This window comes from Solea senegalensis, linkage group LG2 (genome assembly GCF_019176455.1).
Source record: "Solea senegalensis isolate Sse05_10M linkage group LG2, IFAPA_SoseM_1, whole genome shotgun sequence".
In the NCBI taxonomy this organism is placed as follows: Eukaryota; Metazoa; Chordata; class Actinopteri; order Pleuronectiformes; family Soleidae; genus Solea; species Solea senegalensis.
In genome coordinates, this window is record NC_058022.1 from 16,278,587 (window position 1) to 16,299,018 (window position 20,432).

Below are 20,432 nucleotides of genomic sequence, written 5' to 3' on the forward strand. Positions count from 1 at the left end.
CAGTAGCAATGCTCATAGATCATACTTATCCAATCAAGTATACTTGTCAAAGAGATCTAACTTCAACTGAAAACACACATGTACGCCACATTTCCACAAATGCGGCCGATGACAGAGCGGTTCAGAGGATGTTAGCTCCGATGTATCATCGCTAAATGTGCACAACATTCAAGAATGTAAAGTTAATGTGAGGGCATACTTATTAGGGGTATGACAACAAATATTTAATTATCTCATGAAATTACTCTGACGAGTAACGGACACAATATTATTCAGTCTCATCATGTCTGCACCTGTCATCATGTATCCATGCGTTAGTGCCTTGTACCTATTTATATTTGATTATGGTCTTGACAATAAACCACACAGGGCTCACTCAGATTAAGGTGGATTACTGCCATGTCTCTATTTTAAAAAATAGTTTCTTCTGCTGCTCATGAAAAAAGGAAGGAAAATCCCACCAACATTACACACTTGACCTGATGTTTCCACCTAAATTGTTTTCCCATACAAATGCATATTTTGGCCAGGAGATGGCGCAAAATGTCGTTGTTTTTTTTTTTTGTTTTGTTTGTTTTTTTTAAATGGCACTGAGTTAGACATCAAAGACGGGCAACGTAGAATATCAAAACCCCAAAATGTGTGGATGGGAAATTATGTATGAAATAATAACACTGCTTTGTAATATGTATATATGTAGATGGACCACATACGCTAGCTAGATTATACTCTTCTTAATGTAATGTTCAGACAGACATACGATAGTAGGACTATTCTCCGTCTGCCTCCACGACTCCTGTCTTCCACGCCACGTGACCTACTCATATCTGCGCCTGGGGACAATGAAATGCGAAATGGAGGTAAGGTACACGCAAATGACACAAATTAAACCTGTGTGTGTCGTAATGCATCACCGGTGTTCTACGTGCAAATTTGCGACATGGCGAACTATATTACATCGTAATGCGTTGTTTTTCTGCAGCTGGAACTGAGTCAGCGCTGATCACGTCAGCTTCAGTTGCTGCTAAGCTAATGAAAATGTTGCTAGCTAAATAGCTGTTGTTAGCACCGTCGAGTTATGTCTCCGATGTTCTATTAATTGTTATATGGCATTTGCGTGTTAAAATTAATATAATGTTTATTCCAGTGTGATAACAGAACAGAGGTGGAGCATCAGCTTTCTAGAAACAAGCGAGGTTTAAGCTAGCGAGGCCTCCCAGGCTAACGCATTTCGTCGTAACTTGTTACGGGGTGTTAGTCTCAGCTTTTTGCTTTTCTGTTATTTATTTACGTATGGGTATACCATTTGGCCAAGGAAATGAAAGTTGGTGCATTGTGTTATAATAGTGGTCTATTTTACGTCGTAAATGTGGCCTGACGCCACAACAGGATTAACGGTGCGGCCCAGTAATTTATTAGTCTACCAGTACTGGCAGTTATTACATGAAAAGTGTATTCTATTTAAACTTAAAAATGTCCAGGTAATAAAACTATCATGCAAAGGTGCAGAGCATCACAATGTCGCTTTAACATTAAGAACAATATATATTCAAATATGTACACCAGCATCTGTGTGTAGTGAAAGTGAATAGCTGACTGAAATTCCAAAACAGTGTAAGTGATTTGTGACTGTTCGCATTGAACTATAGTTAAACACTAATAGAATATATGCAACAAACTCATTTAAAATGTCAAATCAAATTAGCAGGCATGTATAACAGAAATATGAACATATAATGCATTTTAGATGCATATTTGAAATTTAACATCTTCATTTTACAAAATAAGGGTAGTAAATTAAATTTATGTCCAGAGTTTGTCCAGACTAAAATAATCAATTTGACTGTTAGAACGTGGTAAATGAAGTTATTTGTCTCTGATTTATCATTCTGTCCCTAATTCTCTCCTTTTGTGCATCTCAGTCAGCACAGTGGTTTAGTGGTTAGCACCGTTGCATCACAGCAAGTAGTTGCTGGGATTGATTCCTCTACCTTTCTGTGTGGATGTTGCATGTTATCCCCTTGTCTGTGTGAACAAGAAAAGCTATTTATTGTAGGTTTGTATTGGAGGTCGTCTGGATCGAGATCACAGTCCATCTTGGAAGTGACCTCTGATTTGTTGTATCCTAACACAGAAACGAACACACATTTATTTTCTTGTTTTTTGCTAAAGGACCATGACTGCAAGGAGCCTGAGCAGCTCAGAAAGCTGTTTATTGGAGGTCTGAGCTTTGAAACTACAGAGGAGAGTTTACGGGCACATTTTGAAAAATGGGGATCCCTCACCGACTGTGTGGTATGTGGCATCGTTATCATCTGAAGTTATAAGATAATATGCATTTCCACACCACTTAAACTCCTGTCATTATCATTATGTAACATGTTATTTACAGGTAATGAGAGACTCCAGTAGCAAACGTTCAAGAGGGTTTGGATTTGTGACATATTCCTCTGTGAAGGAAGTTGATGAATCAATGAAAGCCAGGCCTCACAAAGTAGATGGGAGAGTTGTTGAACCCAAGAGGGCCGTCTCTAGAGAGGTAAAAAAAAAGAAAGAAAGACACAAATCAGGTGGCAGGTTATCTGGCAATGTTCATGTTTGTAGTGTGTTCATTGATGTACTCCTTTTCAGGACTCTAATAAACCAGGTGCCCACCTGACAGTGAAGAAGATCTTTGTTGGTGGAATCAAGGAGGACACTGAGGAGTACCACATCCGCGAGTATTTTGAGAAATATGGAAAGATTGATTGCATTGACATCATGGAGGAACGCTCAACTGGGAAGAAGAGAGGGTTTTGCTTTGTCACCTTCGATGATCATGACACTGTAGACAAAATTGTTGGTATGTAGAGTTCACAATAAGCAATGATATGGAAATGCATTTCTTTATTTCCTGTTTTTGCTTACAGCCCAGAAGTACCACTCAATCAACAATCACAATTGTGAGGTCAGAAAAGCGCTCTCAAAACAGGAAATGTGTTCCATAAATAATAACAGGGGTGAGCTCACATCAAATGTGTTTTTGGACATATATACTACACACCTGACAATTTATTGTGGATTTATAAATCTTTGAAATTGGTACTGTTTTAATACTAGGCAGGAATGGAGGCTCTGGAAACTTCATGGGCAGGGGTGGTAATTTTGGAAGTGGTGGCAACTTTGGACGGGGTAAGTAGTATTGTCCTTCTTGATAATTAAAGGCCTACTTTATTGCAGGTACATTTGATAATGAGCATCCTTTTAAAGTTTAAAGAGTTTTAAACAGTTCAGATGTTGTATTAACATTCTGAGAGATCACAAGTGGACAGCTTTAAGTACTGGTGTGAACATAGCTAAGACTGATTGAGGATGCATTCACAATCCGATTACTCAGATGGGCAGTGGCTTTGGACACAGGTGGCTGCATGACCTAAGAACTGAATGCACAAAAGTATCATGGGCCATATTTTCAGCATAACTGCACTGTGTTGCTTGGTGAAAATGCATCTTAAGCATAATGTTGTGTTAATGACCCATAACCACACCAAGCTGTGGTAATGCAGAAGACTATTCAACAATGATGTCACCATTGTTCCCCACAGCTTTCAGTCTTCATTAGTTGTATGTTAAAAGTCCCACTTCAGGATCTTTTCTGTAAAACAATTAATTCTTTAGTAGTTGGAGAGGGTGATTGTAGATAATAAAAAGCTGGAGCATAACCAGATGTGTTTAACAAATTTCACCCTTTGGGTTCCTGGACTTTCTGAAAGTATTATTCAGAACTGTTTGAAACACACTTAGTTTCTGGTTAGTTCCAGGGGAAGTTCCTGTCTTGGAAACGTGGCTATTATCATTTATCTAACAAGGTAATTAGGTCTTTGTGAACAGAATTAAAGTACTTGTATATTTGAATACAGAGGAAGGATTTGATTACAAGTGTTCACACACTATGCATTCAGGATGTAAATTTTATGCCATATATAAACAGTCAAATTTAGAGCTGTCTGCTTGTCATCAGAACTCTTTAGGGGGGATGTTAATAATATCAGAATGGAGCAGGTGTCACCCATTCACTTTGAATCAACACAATAAAATGCAAACTAAAGCAAATAAATTTGCTTGCTCATGATCATCTAGTCAAACCAGTCACTCAGCTTCACCTGGCCAGGCTACAAGCCTGTTCTCACAACTGTTGAGACATTTTCTTTTGTGTCAGGGTTATTGTTTCTTAAACTTGGATTACAATATTTTGTGTTCAGGCAGTAGAAGTTCAAAACAATGTTAATTTAGATTTGTATTTTACTTGATAACAGATGCTTACAGTTATCAGACTTATATTTATTAGACATGCATATTTACAAACAAACATGCCTACTTGTGATCATGATCTCATCCGTGAAGAGGTTTCAAGTAACAACCAATCACTACTGTCAGACATAAAAGTAATATATAATATTTTACCCTCTTTGTTTTTAGGTGGTTACAGTGGAGGAAGAGGTGGTTATGGTGATGATTTTGACAATGGTAAGCTGTTGTAAACTCTTTTTAGATCTGTAAAATATATAAGTATTACTCCTGCAGTTGTTTTTGTTTACTCAAAACCTGTTGTTTTTGGAAATTGTTTAGTTTTTTTGTTTAACTAACTGTTTAACTCACTAGTTAGCACTGTAATATTTAATTTTATGTTGTGCGTCACGTCACTATTGTAGGTCCAGGAGGAAATTATGGGGGAGGTCCAGGTTATGGAGGAGGTCGAGGGGGCTACGGAGGAGGTGGTGGTGGTGGAGGTAGTGGTTATGGCAACCAAGGAGGCGGGTTTGGTGGCAGCTGTGATGGAGGTTATGGAGGCAATGGTGGAGGTAAAAATGAAATTGACTTTAGAGTTCTGGATTGATAATGTTATATTTACTGCTTACCATTGTGCAACATGAGACAGCAAGAATTTAAACTTATTTAAAAAAAAAAATGACCTTTGAATCTGCAGGTTATGGAGGTGGTGGAAACTACAATGACTTTGGAAGTTATGGTGGACAGCAATCCAACTATGGCCCCATGAAGGGAAGCAACTTTGGTGGGAGAAACTCAGGTGGACCCTATGGTGGTGAGTTGTGGCACAGTCTTTACTCAAAATAACACATCCAGTCACTTCAAATATTTTGTGATGACCACTTCTTAACCGGCAGGTGGCTACGGCTCTGGTGGTGGTGGTGGAGGAGGCTACGGCTCGAGGCGTTATTAATTATTTCATGTTTTGGTAAGTAGCCTTCATTTCCGCATCACCTTCGTAGCACAGTACAGAGTGAGCTAATGAAAGTGCAGAATAACTATTTGTTCTATCCTGTATCCATTCAACAGGCTTCAGTTCTTAGCAGGAGAGTCGAGGAGGTGAGCAAAGGAATTGTCAGGAAAGCTGCAGGTTACTTTGAGACAGTCTTCTGAAAGCATTAGAGGAACACAGGAGTCAGAAATTACTGCAGCAAAAAGGACTGTATACACAAGACATGAGTGCAGATGATACCCTTCCTTTATTGTGATAGATGTTTTCCCACACAGAAATGTTCCTTTTGTGCGAGTTATGTGTATTGTTCTTATGATGTGAGGGGTAAATGGTTATCTTTTTTTATCAGAAGGCAGTTCTTAATAACTTTCCTTTTTTTACACTGGTTAGTGTCCTCCTGGTAATAAATATTGTCTTTCAACATGGCTTCTGTCAAATTACATAGTTGTTTAGGCCCTTGGATAACACTCTATTCCTTTCTTAAATTAATGATTGCTCAATTGCAAGTGTCAAGTGTTCTTTTTTTATTATTGTATGTGAAGCAAATTATGTAAATCATTCACAGTACCCGTGTTAACTAATATAAGAAGTCTGGATTAGAAATGAGGGAGTACGTCACTCCTTTTGTTCCCAGCAAACTGAATTCTTCAACTATTTTGATTAGTAGAAAAAGACTGAATAAAGTTGTATAGTGAAGTAACATGAGGTTGAGTGCATCATTGGTTCAGAAAAAGACTAAATGCGTTGTTAATATTTATGTTGCCTGATCTTTGTGACTGTGAAGTTTAGCAAATCAGTCTGTACAGAATTTCTTTTATTTGGGTAGAGTTCACAAAGACTTTCAAGGGTGAATATAGTGTGTGTATGTATATTCTGGTATGTATACCTTTACTCGCATGAGGGTCAATGACAGAGGAGTTTTGTGTAGTCCAAGGCCAGGCAGGGCCCATGCACCACATATGCCAGTTTTGAGCAAGTGTGACAGAGTGTAACAGCTACGAGCACCTGCAGTTTGGCCCTCAGCATCGCTAGTGTGGAAGATTGCAGATGACTGTCAGACAGGACGTCTTCAGCCCCAGCACAGTGGACCAGTCAGCATTTTGAGAGAGAAAGAAGGCAGCATCGAGCACAACGCCCATGGAGGAAGCTTGCAGTGTCGTGCCTGGTAGTGAGCATCTATCTCTCTTTCAAGGCTAGCTAAACCCTCCAGCACCTGGTGCTAGCGAAGAAAGACTAGTTCCTGGACACTTTGGAGATCCTGTTGAGTCAGAGATACTTCAGTTTTACCTGCAAAAGCTAGATTTCAGACATTAACAAGAAAAGGGAGTGAGTATTTCTCAAAAGCTGACCAAAGAAGATGGAGCAGGTAAAAGTAACCACTTTGCTTGATTTACAGATGTGGAATGAGGCATTCTCTTCTTGCTGAAAATCTGTAAAGACCTGATAACAAGGAAGGTTCTGGATGGGTAAGACTTTTTCAAAATATTATCTAAGGCTTCTCCTGTTGTAATCTAACAGTGCATATGTTGTAGGGTCTTTTTAGGTAAACTGAGCAGGATGACATCCAATGTTGTTTGCCCAGTATTGGCCTGTTACCTTTACCATACTGCTTGGTGTACCTTGAAGGCAAAAATTAAGTGTTTCCTTATCATTTCACTTGGAGCCAATTCTGATAAAGTTTATCATGATTAATTGCTCTTGGGAAATATCATTACTTATTAACACTATTACATATTTCTCAAGGAGAAATTTGAAAGATTTATCTGAAAGGTATTTTTGTAAATGGATCTGTCCATCAGTCTCTTGATATAATTGCTTGGCTTTTAAAAAGCTAAGCTTGTCAAAAAAAAAGAGGCAGTATAGTTTCTGTTTTTATAACCTGAAACAAGCAAAGGGATACTCTTTACTTAAACTTAAAATATTGAGCGTTAGGTTACTCGTCAGTATGGGTTTAGATAATAAGTTATGTTTCCTGTAGGTAGCAAATATGCATATGGCATATCTTATGTATTACTAGTAATTGGTGCAATCTCCAGGAAGCGTTATCTTGGATGTTTTCATTCTGGCACCTTCAGTCTGGCTTCTGAGTGTTTAAGGTAAAAAGGCAAAGGGTATGTTTTCTTTTAACATTGTGAAGTCCAGCCTGGCTTTATTTAGACCTACAGATCTTAAACTACAAATATAATTTGAGCATTTTTGGTAGGAGCCATAAAGATCTAATAATTTCAGATTATTTATTTAAAAGTTTACTACAGACATTAAAACATTAACATGATGGAAATAAAACACACAATATCTGCGTCACTATTTCTTTCTCTTACATTCTTAACCATTATGTATTTGAAGGGATTTCTATCAAGGCAGGTCTGTTAATTCTTAAAGGGAAAACAAGTCGTACTGTTATCAACCAGATGCAGTGTCACATCTCTACTGAGGAATGTAGAAGGACTCGATTACATCAAACAAATATGTGGTTTTAGAACTCCCACTAGTGTGAATTAAACTGTGATGGTTTAAATGTAAGCTGTGTGTAAATGTAAAATGTGATGTGTTCTTAATAAAGACATTTTCCTTGAAGCGAGTATTTGTTTTCCAAAAAGCACTCGAAAACCACATCGCGTGCCACAAATGTTTGCCCTCATTGTATAAAGGTACAGCTGTTATCAATGTCAGACATTTATTGAGTTGTTAGCCTGCTCACCAGATTAGTTTGACACACCCTCTGTAAAACACGAGCTCTGTGATCAAAGGGTGGCGTTTTGTGTGCGAAAGTGCATGTGGGGCACATTGTGATTGCAAAAGGCTTTTACCTTTGACTATGCTAAGCCAGTGGGCCATTGTGAAGTTGTCATGCACGGTTCGCACTGTGCTCACTCCACTTTAGCTCAACAACCGTTCTCTTTGTTGTGTAATGACAGTAGTGGGTGTGATTTCTTTAGCAATGGCAGTTTCACAGTCTTAAAAGATTAAGGTTACTGTACGTAAATTGCGAGCAAAATGGGAAACTATTTTAAACCTATAATACTTTGTTAACGTCCAAAATTCCATTTTTGCATTCTTACACCTTTCACGCCAGAGCATGAACATGTGGTGAGTTATGTAATCATTCTACACTATGTATTGTATATGTCCATCTGGCATCCATCTGTTTCAAGCTGTTCACCACACAATGTTCTCTCGTCAGAAGACTGGAGGCCATGTAGCTATAGAATAGTTTATTGAAAAGCATGGAAATTTAAAAAAAAAAAAAACTGGGCAGAAATTCATAAAGTGAAAGTTATACAAGCAGAAATTTAAACAATCATTGGCATACAGAAATATGATATATACAATATATATACACACATACCACGTAACAATTTTATCAATCTCAAATGCAAGTAATGTTTATATTTACAAACAATATTGGTTAAAGAATCTGTGAGTACAAAAGTAAAATATCAAAACTAATTACATTCAAGAGAAGTAAACGAAAACTACAATAGTTCTGCTGTGCTATAAATGCTTTAAAGCCGAGTGACTACAAGGTTATTGCATAGTCTTACTATGTTAATGCAGTACCGTGTTATGATAAGTGGTTGTCTTTGCTCTTGATGAATGTCTTTTTAATACGGGGGACGAGGAAGATGCTGCCATCAGTCGACTGCTGGAGGGAATAGTTGGACGGAGAGTAGGAATTCCCCTTCTCATCTCTCAACATGCTGAAGACCTCCAGGTACAAGCTGTTGAGTTGTTGCTTCATGTCTTTCAGATTAGTGATATTCTGGCTCTTCTCGCTCAGCAGACGCTCCTTCTCCTCCTTCAGTGAGTCCAGCTCACCCTCCAGACCCATTATGTTCTCCATCTTGCGTTTGCGGCAGTTTTGCGCGGCAACTTTGTTCTTGCCACGGCGGCGTATGTCTCGGACCAGGGCCAGCTGGGCATCATTCAGTTGGTGCTTTGACATCATCTCATTGAAATCATCAACGGGCAGATTGATTATCATATCAACACTCACAGGGATTTTGAGGGCCTTAGCCCTCTGCTCGTCTCTGGGGAGACGCACATCCAATTGCTTCTTCTGCTTGTCTTTGGTGAAGGGAGCACTGTTGTGGCCGCTTTCCTCTGCTAGGTCCATCTCGTGTTGGGGTTTGCTCTCATTTTGCTGGTGTGGCTGCCCCGTTGGTGTGAATACAGACACTGCTGTACGAAGATCCGGTTGAAAATTTAATGAGAACATCTCTGAGTAGTCAGACTCGGCACTTCCAGGGTTGTGGTCCATCTCTTCTATGTCGGAATCACTATAACCATAGGACCTGTCTCCATATGTTGATTTTGCAGGTGAACTAGCATGTGGACTTGTGTTCGAGGAGATTCCTGAATCTGAGTCTGGCATCTCAGCTGTTACGTTTTGTTTGTCGCTGTCAAATGTGTCTCCGGGTGAGAGGCTGTAAAGGTCCATGGGTGTAAAGGAAGGCTTGTTTGGGATATCAGACGTGGTTGGGCTTTCATTTTCCTCATGGCCATGCTGACCACTGCCCTCTTCCAGACTGACAGTGGGGTAGAATATGTCACAGAAACTCTCTGCACCATAGTTAGTATTTAACTGGGGAGCCTTATCCTCCATTTGGCTGAGATTGTCTATTGGAGCCATACTGGGAACAGAGCCATCATATGTACTGATAAACTCTGCAGGACAAACAACTGAACTGTTTGTTTCCCCGTTTGTGAGATTGGCCATGGGGTAAAAAGTGAAGTTTGGATTCTGTACTTCAGGGCTTTTTGGAAGAGTATAATTTGTGGTCTCCAGTGTGTCCTCCATTTGCATGTTCAGGCATTGCTATACGGAAAAAAAAGACATAGAAACATTATCAACATTAAGTCAACTAAATACATTAAACATGATACATTATCAGTTCACACTTTGAACTGTGCAGTGTGGGATACAATGATTGAAGGTTTAATGCACTGCATATGTTGCTGTGTATACACGTATAGAATGCATTCATTGGCTTTTCATGATTTCACAGTTAAACATCTTGTCAAATAGGCTTTCAAAACCTGATAAATCCACATACCACACCTCAGAAGTGCCACTAATGTAATGCAGAACCAAATATTGTTAGCTTGGACTCGCGTTGAAATCAGTTTGCTTTACTCCATTTCAAACAAGCCTAATATGTTACCTCACACCGTAAAGCATCAGTCAGTGAGATCCTAGTTATAAAGCCATGCATTTGTTCCAGCTGGTATTTCCCTGACATGTTGGTGGAGCTGACTGTAGCACAGGGTAGTTGATGAGACAGCTTAGAAATCACTTGATGTGTTGCTGAGAAGTTACTACCTTATCTTCACAAAGCAGCTTCTGAAAACTAAAAAGTAAGTCTTATCAGCAGCTGTGCAGATGAACTAATGCAGGGCCACTTGATGGTGAGATACATAGTTCATTTTCTCTCTCCCAACTAGTGTGTGGCCAAAGGCAACGAATGGTTCCACCAGCCTGCTAATGCAAACATGAGCTGCCTTGAAACGAAATGGACACGGCTGCTTCAGAGAAACAACTACAGCTCCACTTCATTGCCAGTAAACAAAGGTTTAATCCTGCTAAAATTAAAAATTAAATAGCATGTCTTCCAGTTTTGTTAGATGAAGCTGGATGCTACAAACCCGATGCACTGCATCCTCCCATGAACACCCACCTCACTACTGCTCTAATGAAACCTAATCATGGTATGAGCTCTGCATATTTGAGACCCCATTCTCATGGGTCAAACAAAAAAAGGTTTGTCCTCTCCTCCTAATCTCCTCCTAGGCTCTTGCCGTTGGTGCATTCTTTGGCTATTTGTTCAACAACACAAACCAACCTATCATTGAAGCAAAAGAATCTGTGTATTCTACCTGTAGCTCAGGGAGGGACAAAAGCTCCATCCAGGCCTGCTCCAAATCTGGGGACACCCTCTGTGGTGGTGGCATTGGACCTGGAGAGAGCGTAGGTGTCGACAGAGGCTGCTGCTCAGGGGACATCATTATGTTGTTGCTGCTGGGCACGGAAATAGCAGTTGTGGCCAGGCAAGCTGACATATTCTGTGGGACAAAGACATGAGTTATGACAGTGTTGAGTTGCAACTCAAAAGTGTGTTAAAAGCTCTAAATGTGTGGCAATAACTTTGTCTTACCTCAGTTTCCTCTACAGGAAATGTCTCAGCCAGTAGCTGTAAACATTCATCAAATGACATGGCATGACCACCGCTCCCCTGTGTGAAGTTGACATTCTGTAACAGAGATTAAGGTACATTTTATTATCTTTAGCCCCAACTGACTATTTTACAGAGCTCAGGTCTCTGGAGCTGTTTCTAGGGCATATGTACGCTGATGCAAAACTACAAATCCCTGAGTGTTTCTCTAATTATACAGGATGACATGGTTTCCTAGCTACAACATAGCTGCAGCCTCTCAAATGTGGTGGAAGCAGTCCACCTTTGCGCAATGAAGTGATGAATGTGTGTACCTGTGAAACCTCCAAAGGCAGAGGGGCACTGGGTGGCGTGCGGGGTATGTACTCTCCCGTCTCCTCATCGAGCTGTAGCTGTGCAAGCAGGGCCTTCTCCTGCTCCCGAAGCAGATGCAGCCTCTTCTCTTCCTCCAGCTCCCGCTGCCTCTGCAGCTCATGCTCTTTCTGACGGTGGTTGTAGTCAAACACCTCTCGCCTGGCTCCGAGATCAATGTCCTGCTTCCATAATATGTCAATCAGTTCCATGTCCTGAAAAGAGAAGCTCGGATCAGTTCGGAGAGTTGTGAGCAGTGGCCATGCTGCCTTGCAGTGAGAGTGTGAGCTGCATTGGAGCAAGGAAGAGCGTCCCTGCTGTGAAGTGTGGCTGCTGCACCTGCCACACCCTGTCCCTCAGTATCTGTTCACTGACAGCAGCACTGGCACTAATGTCAAAGAGGAGAAGCAGCATGAATAATAGATATAGTTCTCTGTTTCCCATCTTGCCACCTCACACCAGCAGGAGACAAGTGTCTTCACTTGATACCCTTTTGCAAGTGGAGATCTTTACCCATCTGATTCCACCGAGGTGTGAATATGTCCCTCGTTCCAACTTGTGTAAAGAATAGGGATGGGCATAAATATTAGATGTTGACTGATTTAAATAAATATATCAGTCAATGTATCGATTTAAAGTATATTGAAATGAGACAAAATTAAAAAAAAAAAAGTCAACTCCAATGACAGCATAATTTGTGGTGCATCTATTCCCATCTATTATATGGTTAGTGGACTGCATGTGTGTTTGCAGAAGTGATAACATTTGCAAGGTTTCTTGAATGCATTTTGAATCTCCTCCTATTCGTCCAACATGTTGTAGAACCCACAGAAGTGAGGAAATTTACCAGGATGCATCTCATTAGCTGCTTCTCTAAGCTCAAGCGCTGTGAACCCTACATCACCCTTGCACTCATGCACTGGAGTTAGTTGTTCTCTTGGGGTGGAGATTTTCTCTCTGATAAAATAAAATCTGATGGAGACACATATTTTAGATTTTTTCCCTCCCTGCTGGATCTGAAAGTGTCACTCTGTGTGTAATGGCTAACTTGAAACTTCACAATCAGGTACCCTGTTGTATTTGTGCGTACTCTAATGTCTTGTTTGTAATGAAGTGCCACATGTCGACTTAGTGCGGTGTGTGTGCATGTTGGACATTTGAATATTCAATGAATAATTCTGTTGAATATTCAAATATTATTTTTTGCTTGAAAGTCTAATCCCTAATAAAGAACAAACTTAATTGCACAAGTGAAGACATGTTGAAATTAAGGCCATAGGAGGAAGCAATTAGGCTGGACGATAAAAACACAAATAAAAACAAATTCAAACACAATACAACAAATTTTAAGTATCAATATATTCATTCAATGTGCAAATATGCTTTGGGATACAACAAATACTATATTAGCTTCAAGTGTCACCTCACATTTGTAAAATGTTTTTGGTTTTTTGCACATAGAGCTTAAAACTACACTGAAATGCTTTCTTCGACTTTAACTTTTTTATTATCGGACATTTATCTCCATAATTATCCACATTGACTTTTACTATAACATTTTTACTATAATAGTTGTTTTTGACCACATTGCCCAGCTGTAATAAAGTGACCCTAATTTAAAAAAAAAAACACATTTATATATTTTACCGCAATCTGTTATGCGCAATTTGTTACAAATTGTTAAAAAAGGTATTATTACGCAATGTTGAGAGTATATTATTTTTTTATGTATAATTTTGTTGAGATATAATAGTAATATCCATACAAGTAAGGTTTAATATCTAATAAATTCATAGAATGTTATCTGTTGTGTTGCTGGGTAAAATTACAAACCTTGTTTTCTTATTCAGGCCTAAGCACAGAGTGATGCAATGACCCTATTCTCTTTCAAGTGATTATTTTGTTTGTTGTTTTTATTGTACTTTATGCTATGTCTTCAAGTTATACTGTAACTACAACTTGTGGTCGAGACTAGCTTAGTCTATAATCTAAGGGCTGTCTGCATTACAAAATGTTTGACATAGCTAACTAACAAATGAGAATATTTTAATGTCATTTCCTGTCTTTTTTCCCTCACACGATGAAAGCTATCTGCCTTTTTAAACAACAATGTTTTAAGATAAACGGTGCTGCTCTGCTTCTTCTTGGGTCTTTTACTTATTTACAGAAGGAAACCATTTTACCAGGCCCTGGGATGTTGCATAAACTCAGAGGAAAATGTGAGAGCATGTGACTTGTTTGTTCCTCATATTTGGGAGTATGGCCTTGTCATATGGTCATAGAAGACATGACCAGTGGGAAGAAAATGAAGAACTAAGCAGAAAATGTACAAACAAGAACAATACACAATGAAGACAATGTGAAACTCTATAACTTCTACTTTTTTAAAGAAACATTTAAGGTGTGTTCAACTTTTACAAGTAATAATAGCAAAGAAGCAACAATAAATAAAATATTTTAAGACCTTGTTGACACAGTTTGTGTTTTTTACGTCAACCGTGGCGCTGGAAAATAAGAACCCACTAACCCTCTTTGCCTCTGTGTTGCATCAGCAGCGTGACCACTGAAGGATTATGCGTTACCAAGGCTGCCTACTATAAATCACGCTCAACGCCAGAGAGGTGAGCACACAGCCAGACATTATGGCCTCTGTAGGAATGAGGAAGTACCCCAAAAGGTCTATGTGGATATCTAAACACATGTCTGATGTCATCTGTGTTTTCAAAACTGCAAAACCACTCTATTGTCTGTGTGGTCACACCTTCTATGCTCATCAGACAAGTCATACAAGTCCATTAAATAACACTCACATGTCTAAAAATGGTCACCAGGGGAAGTTCAATCACTCACTTTCACTGCCACAACATTGTATTTATGTCAGATTGCCAAAATACTTACGCTTGCTATTGTTCTGTGTTAATGCCACACAGATTGCATAAGTGTGGGTGTGTCTAAGACCAGGTTATATGAACCAGTATTCTCTTTCTCACCAGTTGGGAACTGGCACCAAAACAAGGAAACAAGCCCAGAAAATCACTCAATTTCCCACATGACTGTGAAAGGCAGTCACACAAGACGAGCATGTTTTCAGCTCAATAACAGATCATTTGCCCAACTCCAAATGACAAAAAAACATGCTTGCTATGAAAATGAAGCTCACCAGGCGATAGAGAAGCAATACAAAGTGTGTTTGTGTTAAGTATGGGTTGTTCATTTACATCTCCTCTCTGTTAAAGAGAAGGGCCCTGACTGACCTCACTTTAGCCTGATTCCACCGGTTCATCGTCTTTCATCACAATTCAGCCACTCATGACCTTTTACCATTTATATCAGCTAAACACAGAGATGTAAGACCACAACATGTGGATATATATATATAGATAGGTAGATAGATAGATAGATAGATAGATAGATAGATGAAAAAACAGATGAAAAAATAGGGCAGCCTTTAATCAAATGATTCACAGTGTGTGTGTGTGTGTGTGTGTGTGTGTTAGACATAGGGTCACATGCTTGGAGGAGGGAAAAAAAACACGAGTTTTTTTTTTGCTTGTTTTTTTAACGACCTTGTCAGGATGAATGAAGCAATGTAACTAAAGAGAGACATCTCAGATTTCTATCTATAGTAAGACAAGTTTATTTACTGTTTTAATTGCGGGTTGATAATGTACCTCTCCACAGCTAGTATATGAATATTAAACATATCAGAGTGTTATTAACAATAGCAGTAGTTCGTTTCCTGTGGTGGAAAAACGTCACAAGTTCATGTCTCACAGAAGTGAATGTGGCACAGAGGGCGACGCTGTTATAGCTACATATAAAGCTTATGATCGAGGTCTTTTCTACATTGTAATGTGTACATGTACAGCATTTGTTAACGGCTATAACCAGGCTGTCACTTTGTAATAAATCTCTTTTCGGACATTGCATACAAAACTACACCTCCTGAACTATATCGGTCTCTAATAAGTCAGATCACATTAAATAAAGTTGGCTGTCAGAATCATGTCGTCAAGATGAAGAAACTGTGTATTTACCTGTATCACTCCCACTTCGCTCATCGTGGATGAGTGCCGTCTCGTCCTGAAGAAACGTGTTGTTATGAAAAAAAAAAGTGTGTTATTCCTTTAATAACAGAATAAAATGGCGAGTGGTCCTGGGCCGAGAGTGTCCTAGTCAGTAGCGGCGGCAGAGTTGAGGGGAAATATAGCTTCCTCTAGTCTGAATCTAATGATCATCACGGAAATGAAGGCCCTGCCCACCGAGCTGCGGCGCCGGGATCGTCCCCCTCTCCGGCCTATGAGGCTGGAGATCAGGGCTGCGTGATGGTGCATGCGTGTTGGTGAGGAGCCACGCAGCAGCCAACAAACATAACACACTTCCAAAATAAGACATCCGTGTGCGTTCATATACATATATATACATATGTGTGTGTGTGTGGATGCAAATATAATTTTTTAAAATAAATTCTAATTATCTAGCTGCACACAAGCCAGCTGAAAAGCAGTTATAAAACCAAAAAGTTTATAGTTGAACTTGGTTGTCTTCAGAGTTTAGTTTGGTGCACAGCGCTCCCTGCTGGTGCCCGGAGCCAGTGTGGAGCTGGAGGCCCTGGGGCCCCAATGTCCCGTGAAAACTAACAAGTCACCTGCTGCTGCTGTGGGAGACTAAGTGACCAAAGAGTTGTAAGAGGGCAACAATTTTCAGCAAGTAAAATTAACCACGTAAACCATAAAATAGAGAGTTAATAATGCTGAATAGTATTTTGACTGACTTTTGAGTGTAATTTCCTATCTATCAGCATGTATGTACTCTGCCCTGTCTAACAGTGAGCTGCTCTTCCCTCAAGTAGAAGCAGCAACGTTAAAATAAACACTAATTCGAATAAAAGTTCCCAAAATGTATCTGCTCAAAGGACATATTGGTATGCTACATTGATGTTTTCATGTAGTATTAATGCAACATTGTAGTTCTAATGTCATCATTTCATCATCTAATGTCATCTATGTATGTATGTATCTATCTACCTATCTACAGCAGGGGTGTCAAACATACGGCCCGGGGGCCAGAACCGGCCCGCCAGAGGGTCCAATCCGGCCCCACAGGATGAATTTGTTAAAATTTCACACTAATCTAAACGTAATGTCAAATGCTCCAGATACCCATGACTAAATGTTTGTGCCTTTATAGATCCAGTGTGCTGTGTAAATAGTAAATTTAGGCATGATATTGTTGAAATTGCACTTATATTTCTCAAGAAATTTCATGTTTTGTAAAATTATCCTTCATTAAATGTAAAACAAAGGAGAAAAAACAAAGGAGTTCTTGTTGTTCATAGGTTATTATTCTATTATTTTGATATTTTTACTGGTCTGGCCCCCTTGAGATCAAATTGTGCTGTATGTGGCCCCTGAACAAAAATTAGTTTGACACCCCTGATCTACAGTATCCATCTATCTATCTATCTGTCTATCTATCTATCTATCTAATCATTCATTGTTCATGTGCTGCTGCAACCTCATTCATACCTCTATGGTTCATATATCATACATTTTCAAAATTCTAGGCTGTCAGTACCACTGTCTGTCTTACTGTCTGTGTTTTTTATCCTGTGAGGATGATGGCTGCACTGTTTGTTGTTTGCCTGGCTGATATCTCTGTTTTTAAAGTACAGAATTGTATTGTTATCTATGTTATCGTTATGTTTATTATTTATGTTATTGTGTACTGCACCTGGAGTCTGCACAGAACCACATTTCGTTGATCTACATGCGCTGTATGTAGCAGAATGAAAATAAACCCTTTTAATCTCTCTATCTATCGATCTATCTGTCTAGACCACTACACATTGATGGGAGTAAAGGTTACCCATAAAAGACCATAAATGTAGTAATATACACATATTGTTTATATTTATGAATGGCTGTCAGTCTAACCGCTTGTGCCCCCTTGTGGCACCAGGCCCAATGGGAGTAGTAGTCAAAGCAGTACCACTGTGTAGTATACACAATAACTATACAGCACTCAATTTCAGCCAAACATTCAAAAGGTTGCTTACAACAGGAATATTAGACACAGACTATTGTTATAAGATACACTGGCCGTTTCGCCACTGATGAGATGGGCTGCTAATAAGCTAATATGCTACTTTGCAAATGTACTCAATATGTGCTCTGGAAATTACAAATACTCATTTAGGTTATTAACCACTTTCTGCACACTTTTGGGACACATCTTTATTGCAGCTGTACAAAAAGCAGGATGTGGGGGCTCGTAAGTGCATAGCGCTCCCTGCTGGTGATCAGTCAGTGTGGAGCCGGAGGGTCTAGGGCCCTAATGCTCTGTGAAAACCAACAAGTCACCCACAGCTGCTGTGGTGGAAGAAGTAGACAAAGCAGAACTGCAGTGTAATAATATTGAAGAACTATTTTTATTTTCAGGCAAACTTTGTGTTGTGTACTATGAACGTACGTGCTTATCTGATATGAAGTATCAACTACGGCAGTTTTTGTTTTAATGACAAAGAACACATTCTTAGAAATAACATTTACATTTACACTTAGTTTCCTATTGCGCTTGTGTAGAATTTTGAGGTTTTGGGTTTTTTCAGTCAACACTTCTCCATTTGAGAAGAAAATGTTTGTTGCTTGTTGTTGCGATAGAGTTACTGTGGAGGTATGGGTTTTACAGATAGATAGATAGATAGATAGACATACAGACATACAGACAGACAGATAGATAGATAGACTGCTGACAAATGACAACATTAAAACTACAATGTTGTATTAATACTACATGAAAGCTACATAAGCATTAATGTAGCATAACATTTCAGTGTGTCCTTTTAGCTGAGACATTTTGGGATGCGGGACCTTTAGTTGAAATAGTGTTTTTCACATTTTAACCTCGCTGCTTTTGCTTGAGGTAAGAATATGAGCAGCTCACTCTTGGGCGGAGTACAAACATGCTGGTATTGTTTATGCACTTAACAAGCAATTGTGAACTTTAAATGTCCAAGCTAGCAGTCAATCTAACGACTTATTCGGTTTAAGAAAGTAGCCAAGCCTTATAAAAGCTTAAAGGGTAAGTAAATGTAGTCCACTGTGACACCTCTGCACACGAATTGTGATTAATATGTGGTTTAAAGCGCCTTTATAGAAACCGTAAGAAGAGACGGCCGTTCTGACACGTATGTGTAAAGAGGTTCACACTGAAGTGCAGCTCACTGTGTGAAATGACACTAAAAAAGCCTCCACCACCTCCACCACCCTCCCCCTCTCCATGCGCGCTCATGAACTCGCGTTCACGTTTGGCAGCTCCACGTCGACATTCTTCCAGCTGCATATAGTGAACTGCACAGGACTGAGGGAAGAAAAGGTAGCCACCTTACGATCAGAGCGCTGCAAGTCCGCAGACGGACACGAACCGCGGTGAAAATAGGCGTTTGCACCCTGAAGCCACCCGTGGATGAGCAGTGTCCACGGATCGCTGTCTGCTTTTGCACTGTATGATTCTTCAGACGCATTTGCCCCTCGTGTTGGATTGCAGCTGCTCCCTTTGCGGCTATACCTACACCAGGTACAGTATGACTTTACACAGCTTACTTTTCCTGTTTCATTCCTCTCTCCTCGTGCACGCACTTGTGACCGTGGTGGTTGAAAGGTGACGAATGTTTGTTCTCTCCATTGTCTTGTTGCACATAACAAAGTTGCTGCCACTTTGAGTGCAGTTCAAGTGCCAATGAGCGAACTGTCCTCAAAGTGACAGAACTAAACACTCCAGGAGGCTTCTTGCACTTTTCTCTCATGCTCTTGTATTCATCTGTATTGTTTCATTATTAGCTCATTTCCCAGCAGGACATGCTCAATTCACAAAGTTGTTAAAGCTCAACAGGTACAATCAATGAAAATAAATAATAAAGTGGATCATCCAAACTGGAAACATCAATCATGTCAGCTAAAGTAGAGATTGTTTGATATGTTAACTTTTGCAACCAACCAGATGGTCGTGCTGACTGGACTAAGTATGATCTATTCTGGTGGGATGGACTACAAGATCAAAGTATTGCACATGCCCAAATGATACATAGCAATGTAATCATTTCTGTATAGAGATGACAACGTGTAAAAGGATTCCATATGGTCTGCTGTACCTGTGTGATTCTCCACACAGCAAGCCTGACTGTAGGCCTAGTCTGGAGCAGTCAAGTCAAAGCACTCTCGTCTAATACCAGTTTAATTCTAAATGAGGAATTTCATAATGCATTTTCTATTAAAGTCAAAACCATGAAAATAAAGAAGAGATGATCCAAAATGGCTGTCCTGTTTTTCCCCTTGCTGTTTGTGCTTTAGGCTACTGCAGGTTAAAGGAGCACCCGGTCGTTGGGAGGATAAGTCTCAGCACAAGGACAAACCTATGAGGTGGCACTGTGGCTTTCCAAATAAAGTTCTGTGATACACTTAGACTCTCACTGCCTGCAGTCAGTGCATTACAGAACTTTGTTTTGGGAGTTAATGCTTTAACCTGTGGGAAATAGATCCTCACCCATCTGGACATTTTACACTTTACAGTATGATGTGATATTTCTGTTGGAAAATGACTTGTTTTCTTAAATAAAAATTCTCAGACCTTTGAGCCTATTAGTGTCT

General features: G+C 39.6%; 2 protein-coding genes and 1 long non-coding RNA gene across 4 annotated transcripts; 2 read left to right on the plus strand and 1 right to left on the minus strand.

The window, feature by feature from the left end:
• The first annotated feature begins 602 nt into the window (after positions 1–602).
• Positions 603–8,524, plus strand: hnrnpa3 (heterogeneous nuclear ribonucleoprotein A3). Of its 2 annotated transcripts, none has more exons than XM_044053161.1 (11): positions 603–860; positions 2,173–2,295; positions 2,393–2,539; positions 2,632–2,842; positions 2,910–2,999; positions 3,100–3,171; positions 4,459–4,506; positions 4,692–4,841; positions 4,967–5,083; positions 5,166–5,236; positions 6,657–8,524. In XM_044053161.1, exons 1-10 carry the CDS (start codon positions 843–845, stop codon positions 5,219–5,221), a joined length of 1,032 nt encoding a protein of 343 aa, XP_043909096.1. In that variant the 5' UTR covers positions 603–842; the 3' UTR covers positions 5,222–5,236; positions 6,657–8,524. The 2 variants fall into 2 exon arrangements, with proteins under 2 accessions (XP_043909096.1, XP_043909089.1); XM_044053154.1 differs by lacking the exon at positions 6,657–8,524 and adding an exon at positions 5,338–5,960 and having other exon boundaries at positions 604–860.
• nfe2l2a (nuclear factor, erythroid 2-like 2a) lies at positions 8,461–16,011 on the minus strand. The gene is made up of 5 exons (XM_044053142.1): positions 15,822–16,011; positions 11,748–11,999; positions 11,416–11,511; positions 11,138–11,323; positions 8,461–10,079 (listed from the first exon to the last, which is right to left on the minus strand). The coding sequence occupies exons 1-5, from the start codon at positions 15,843–15,845 to the stop codon at positions 8,826–8,828; spliced, it is 1,812 nt and encodes a 603-aa protein (XP_043909077.1). The 5' UTR covers positions 15,846–16,011; the 3' UTR covers positions 8,461–8,825.
• Positions 16,012–19,075: 3,064 nt separating this feature from the next.
• Positions 19,076–20,418, plus strand: LOC122765213. Its single transcript, XR_006359936.1, has 2 exons — positions 19,076–19,362; positions 20,136–20,418. It is a non-coding gene; the product is annotated as an uncharacterized LOC122765213 (long non-coding RNA).
• The last annotated feature ends 14 nt before the right edge of the window (positions 20,419–20,432 follow it).

What these genes read in the sequence shown, in the direction of transcription:
- hnrnpa3 (XM_044053161.1), top strand. An exon ending in TGGTGGCAACTTTGGACGGG is followed by an intron (nt 3,172 to 4,458) that starts GTAAGTAGTATT and finishes CTTTGTTTTTAG; the next exon opens with GTGGTTACAGTGGAGGAAGA. An exon ending in TTATGGAGGCAATGGTGGAG is followed by an intron (nt 4,842 to 4,966) that starts GTAAAAATGAAA and finishes TTGAATCTGCAG; the next exon opens with GTTATGGAGGTGGTGGAAAC.
- nfe2l2a (XM_044053142.1), bottom strand. Translation starts at nt 15,845, where the DNA reads ATGAGCGAAGTGGGAGTGATACAG. An exon ending in GCGAAGTGGGAGTGATACAG is followed by an intron (nt 12,000 to 15,821) that starts GTAAATACACAG and finishes TTCTCTTTTCAG; the next exon opens with GACATGGAACTGATTGACAT. An exon ending in TTCCTGTAGAGGAAACTGAG is followed by an intron (nt 11,324 to 11,415) that starts GTAAGACAAAGT and finishes TTTGTCCCACAG; the next exon opens with AATATGTCAGCTTGCCTGGC.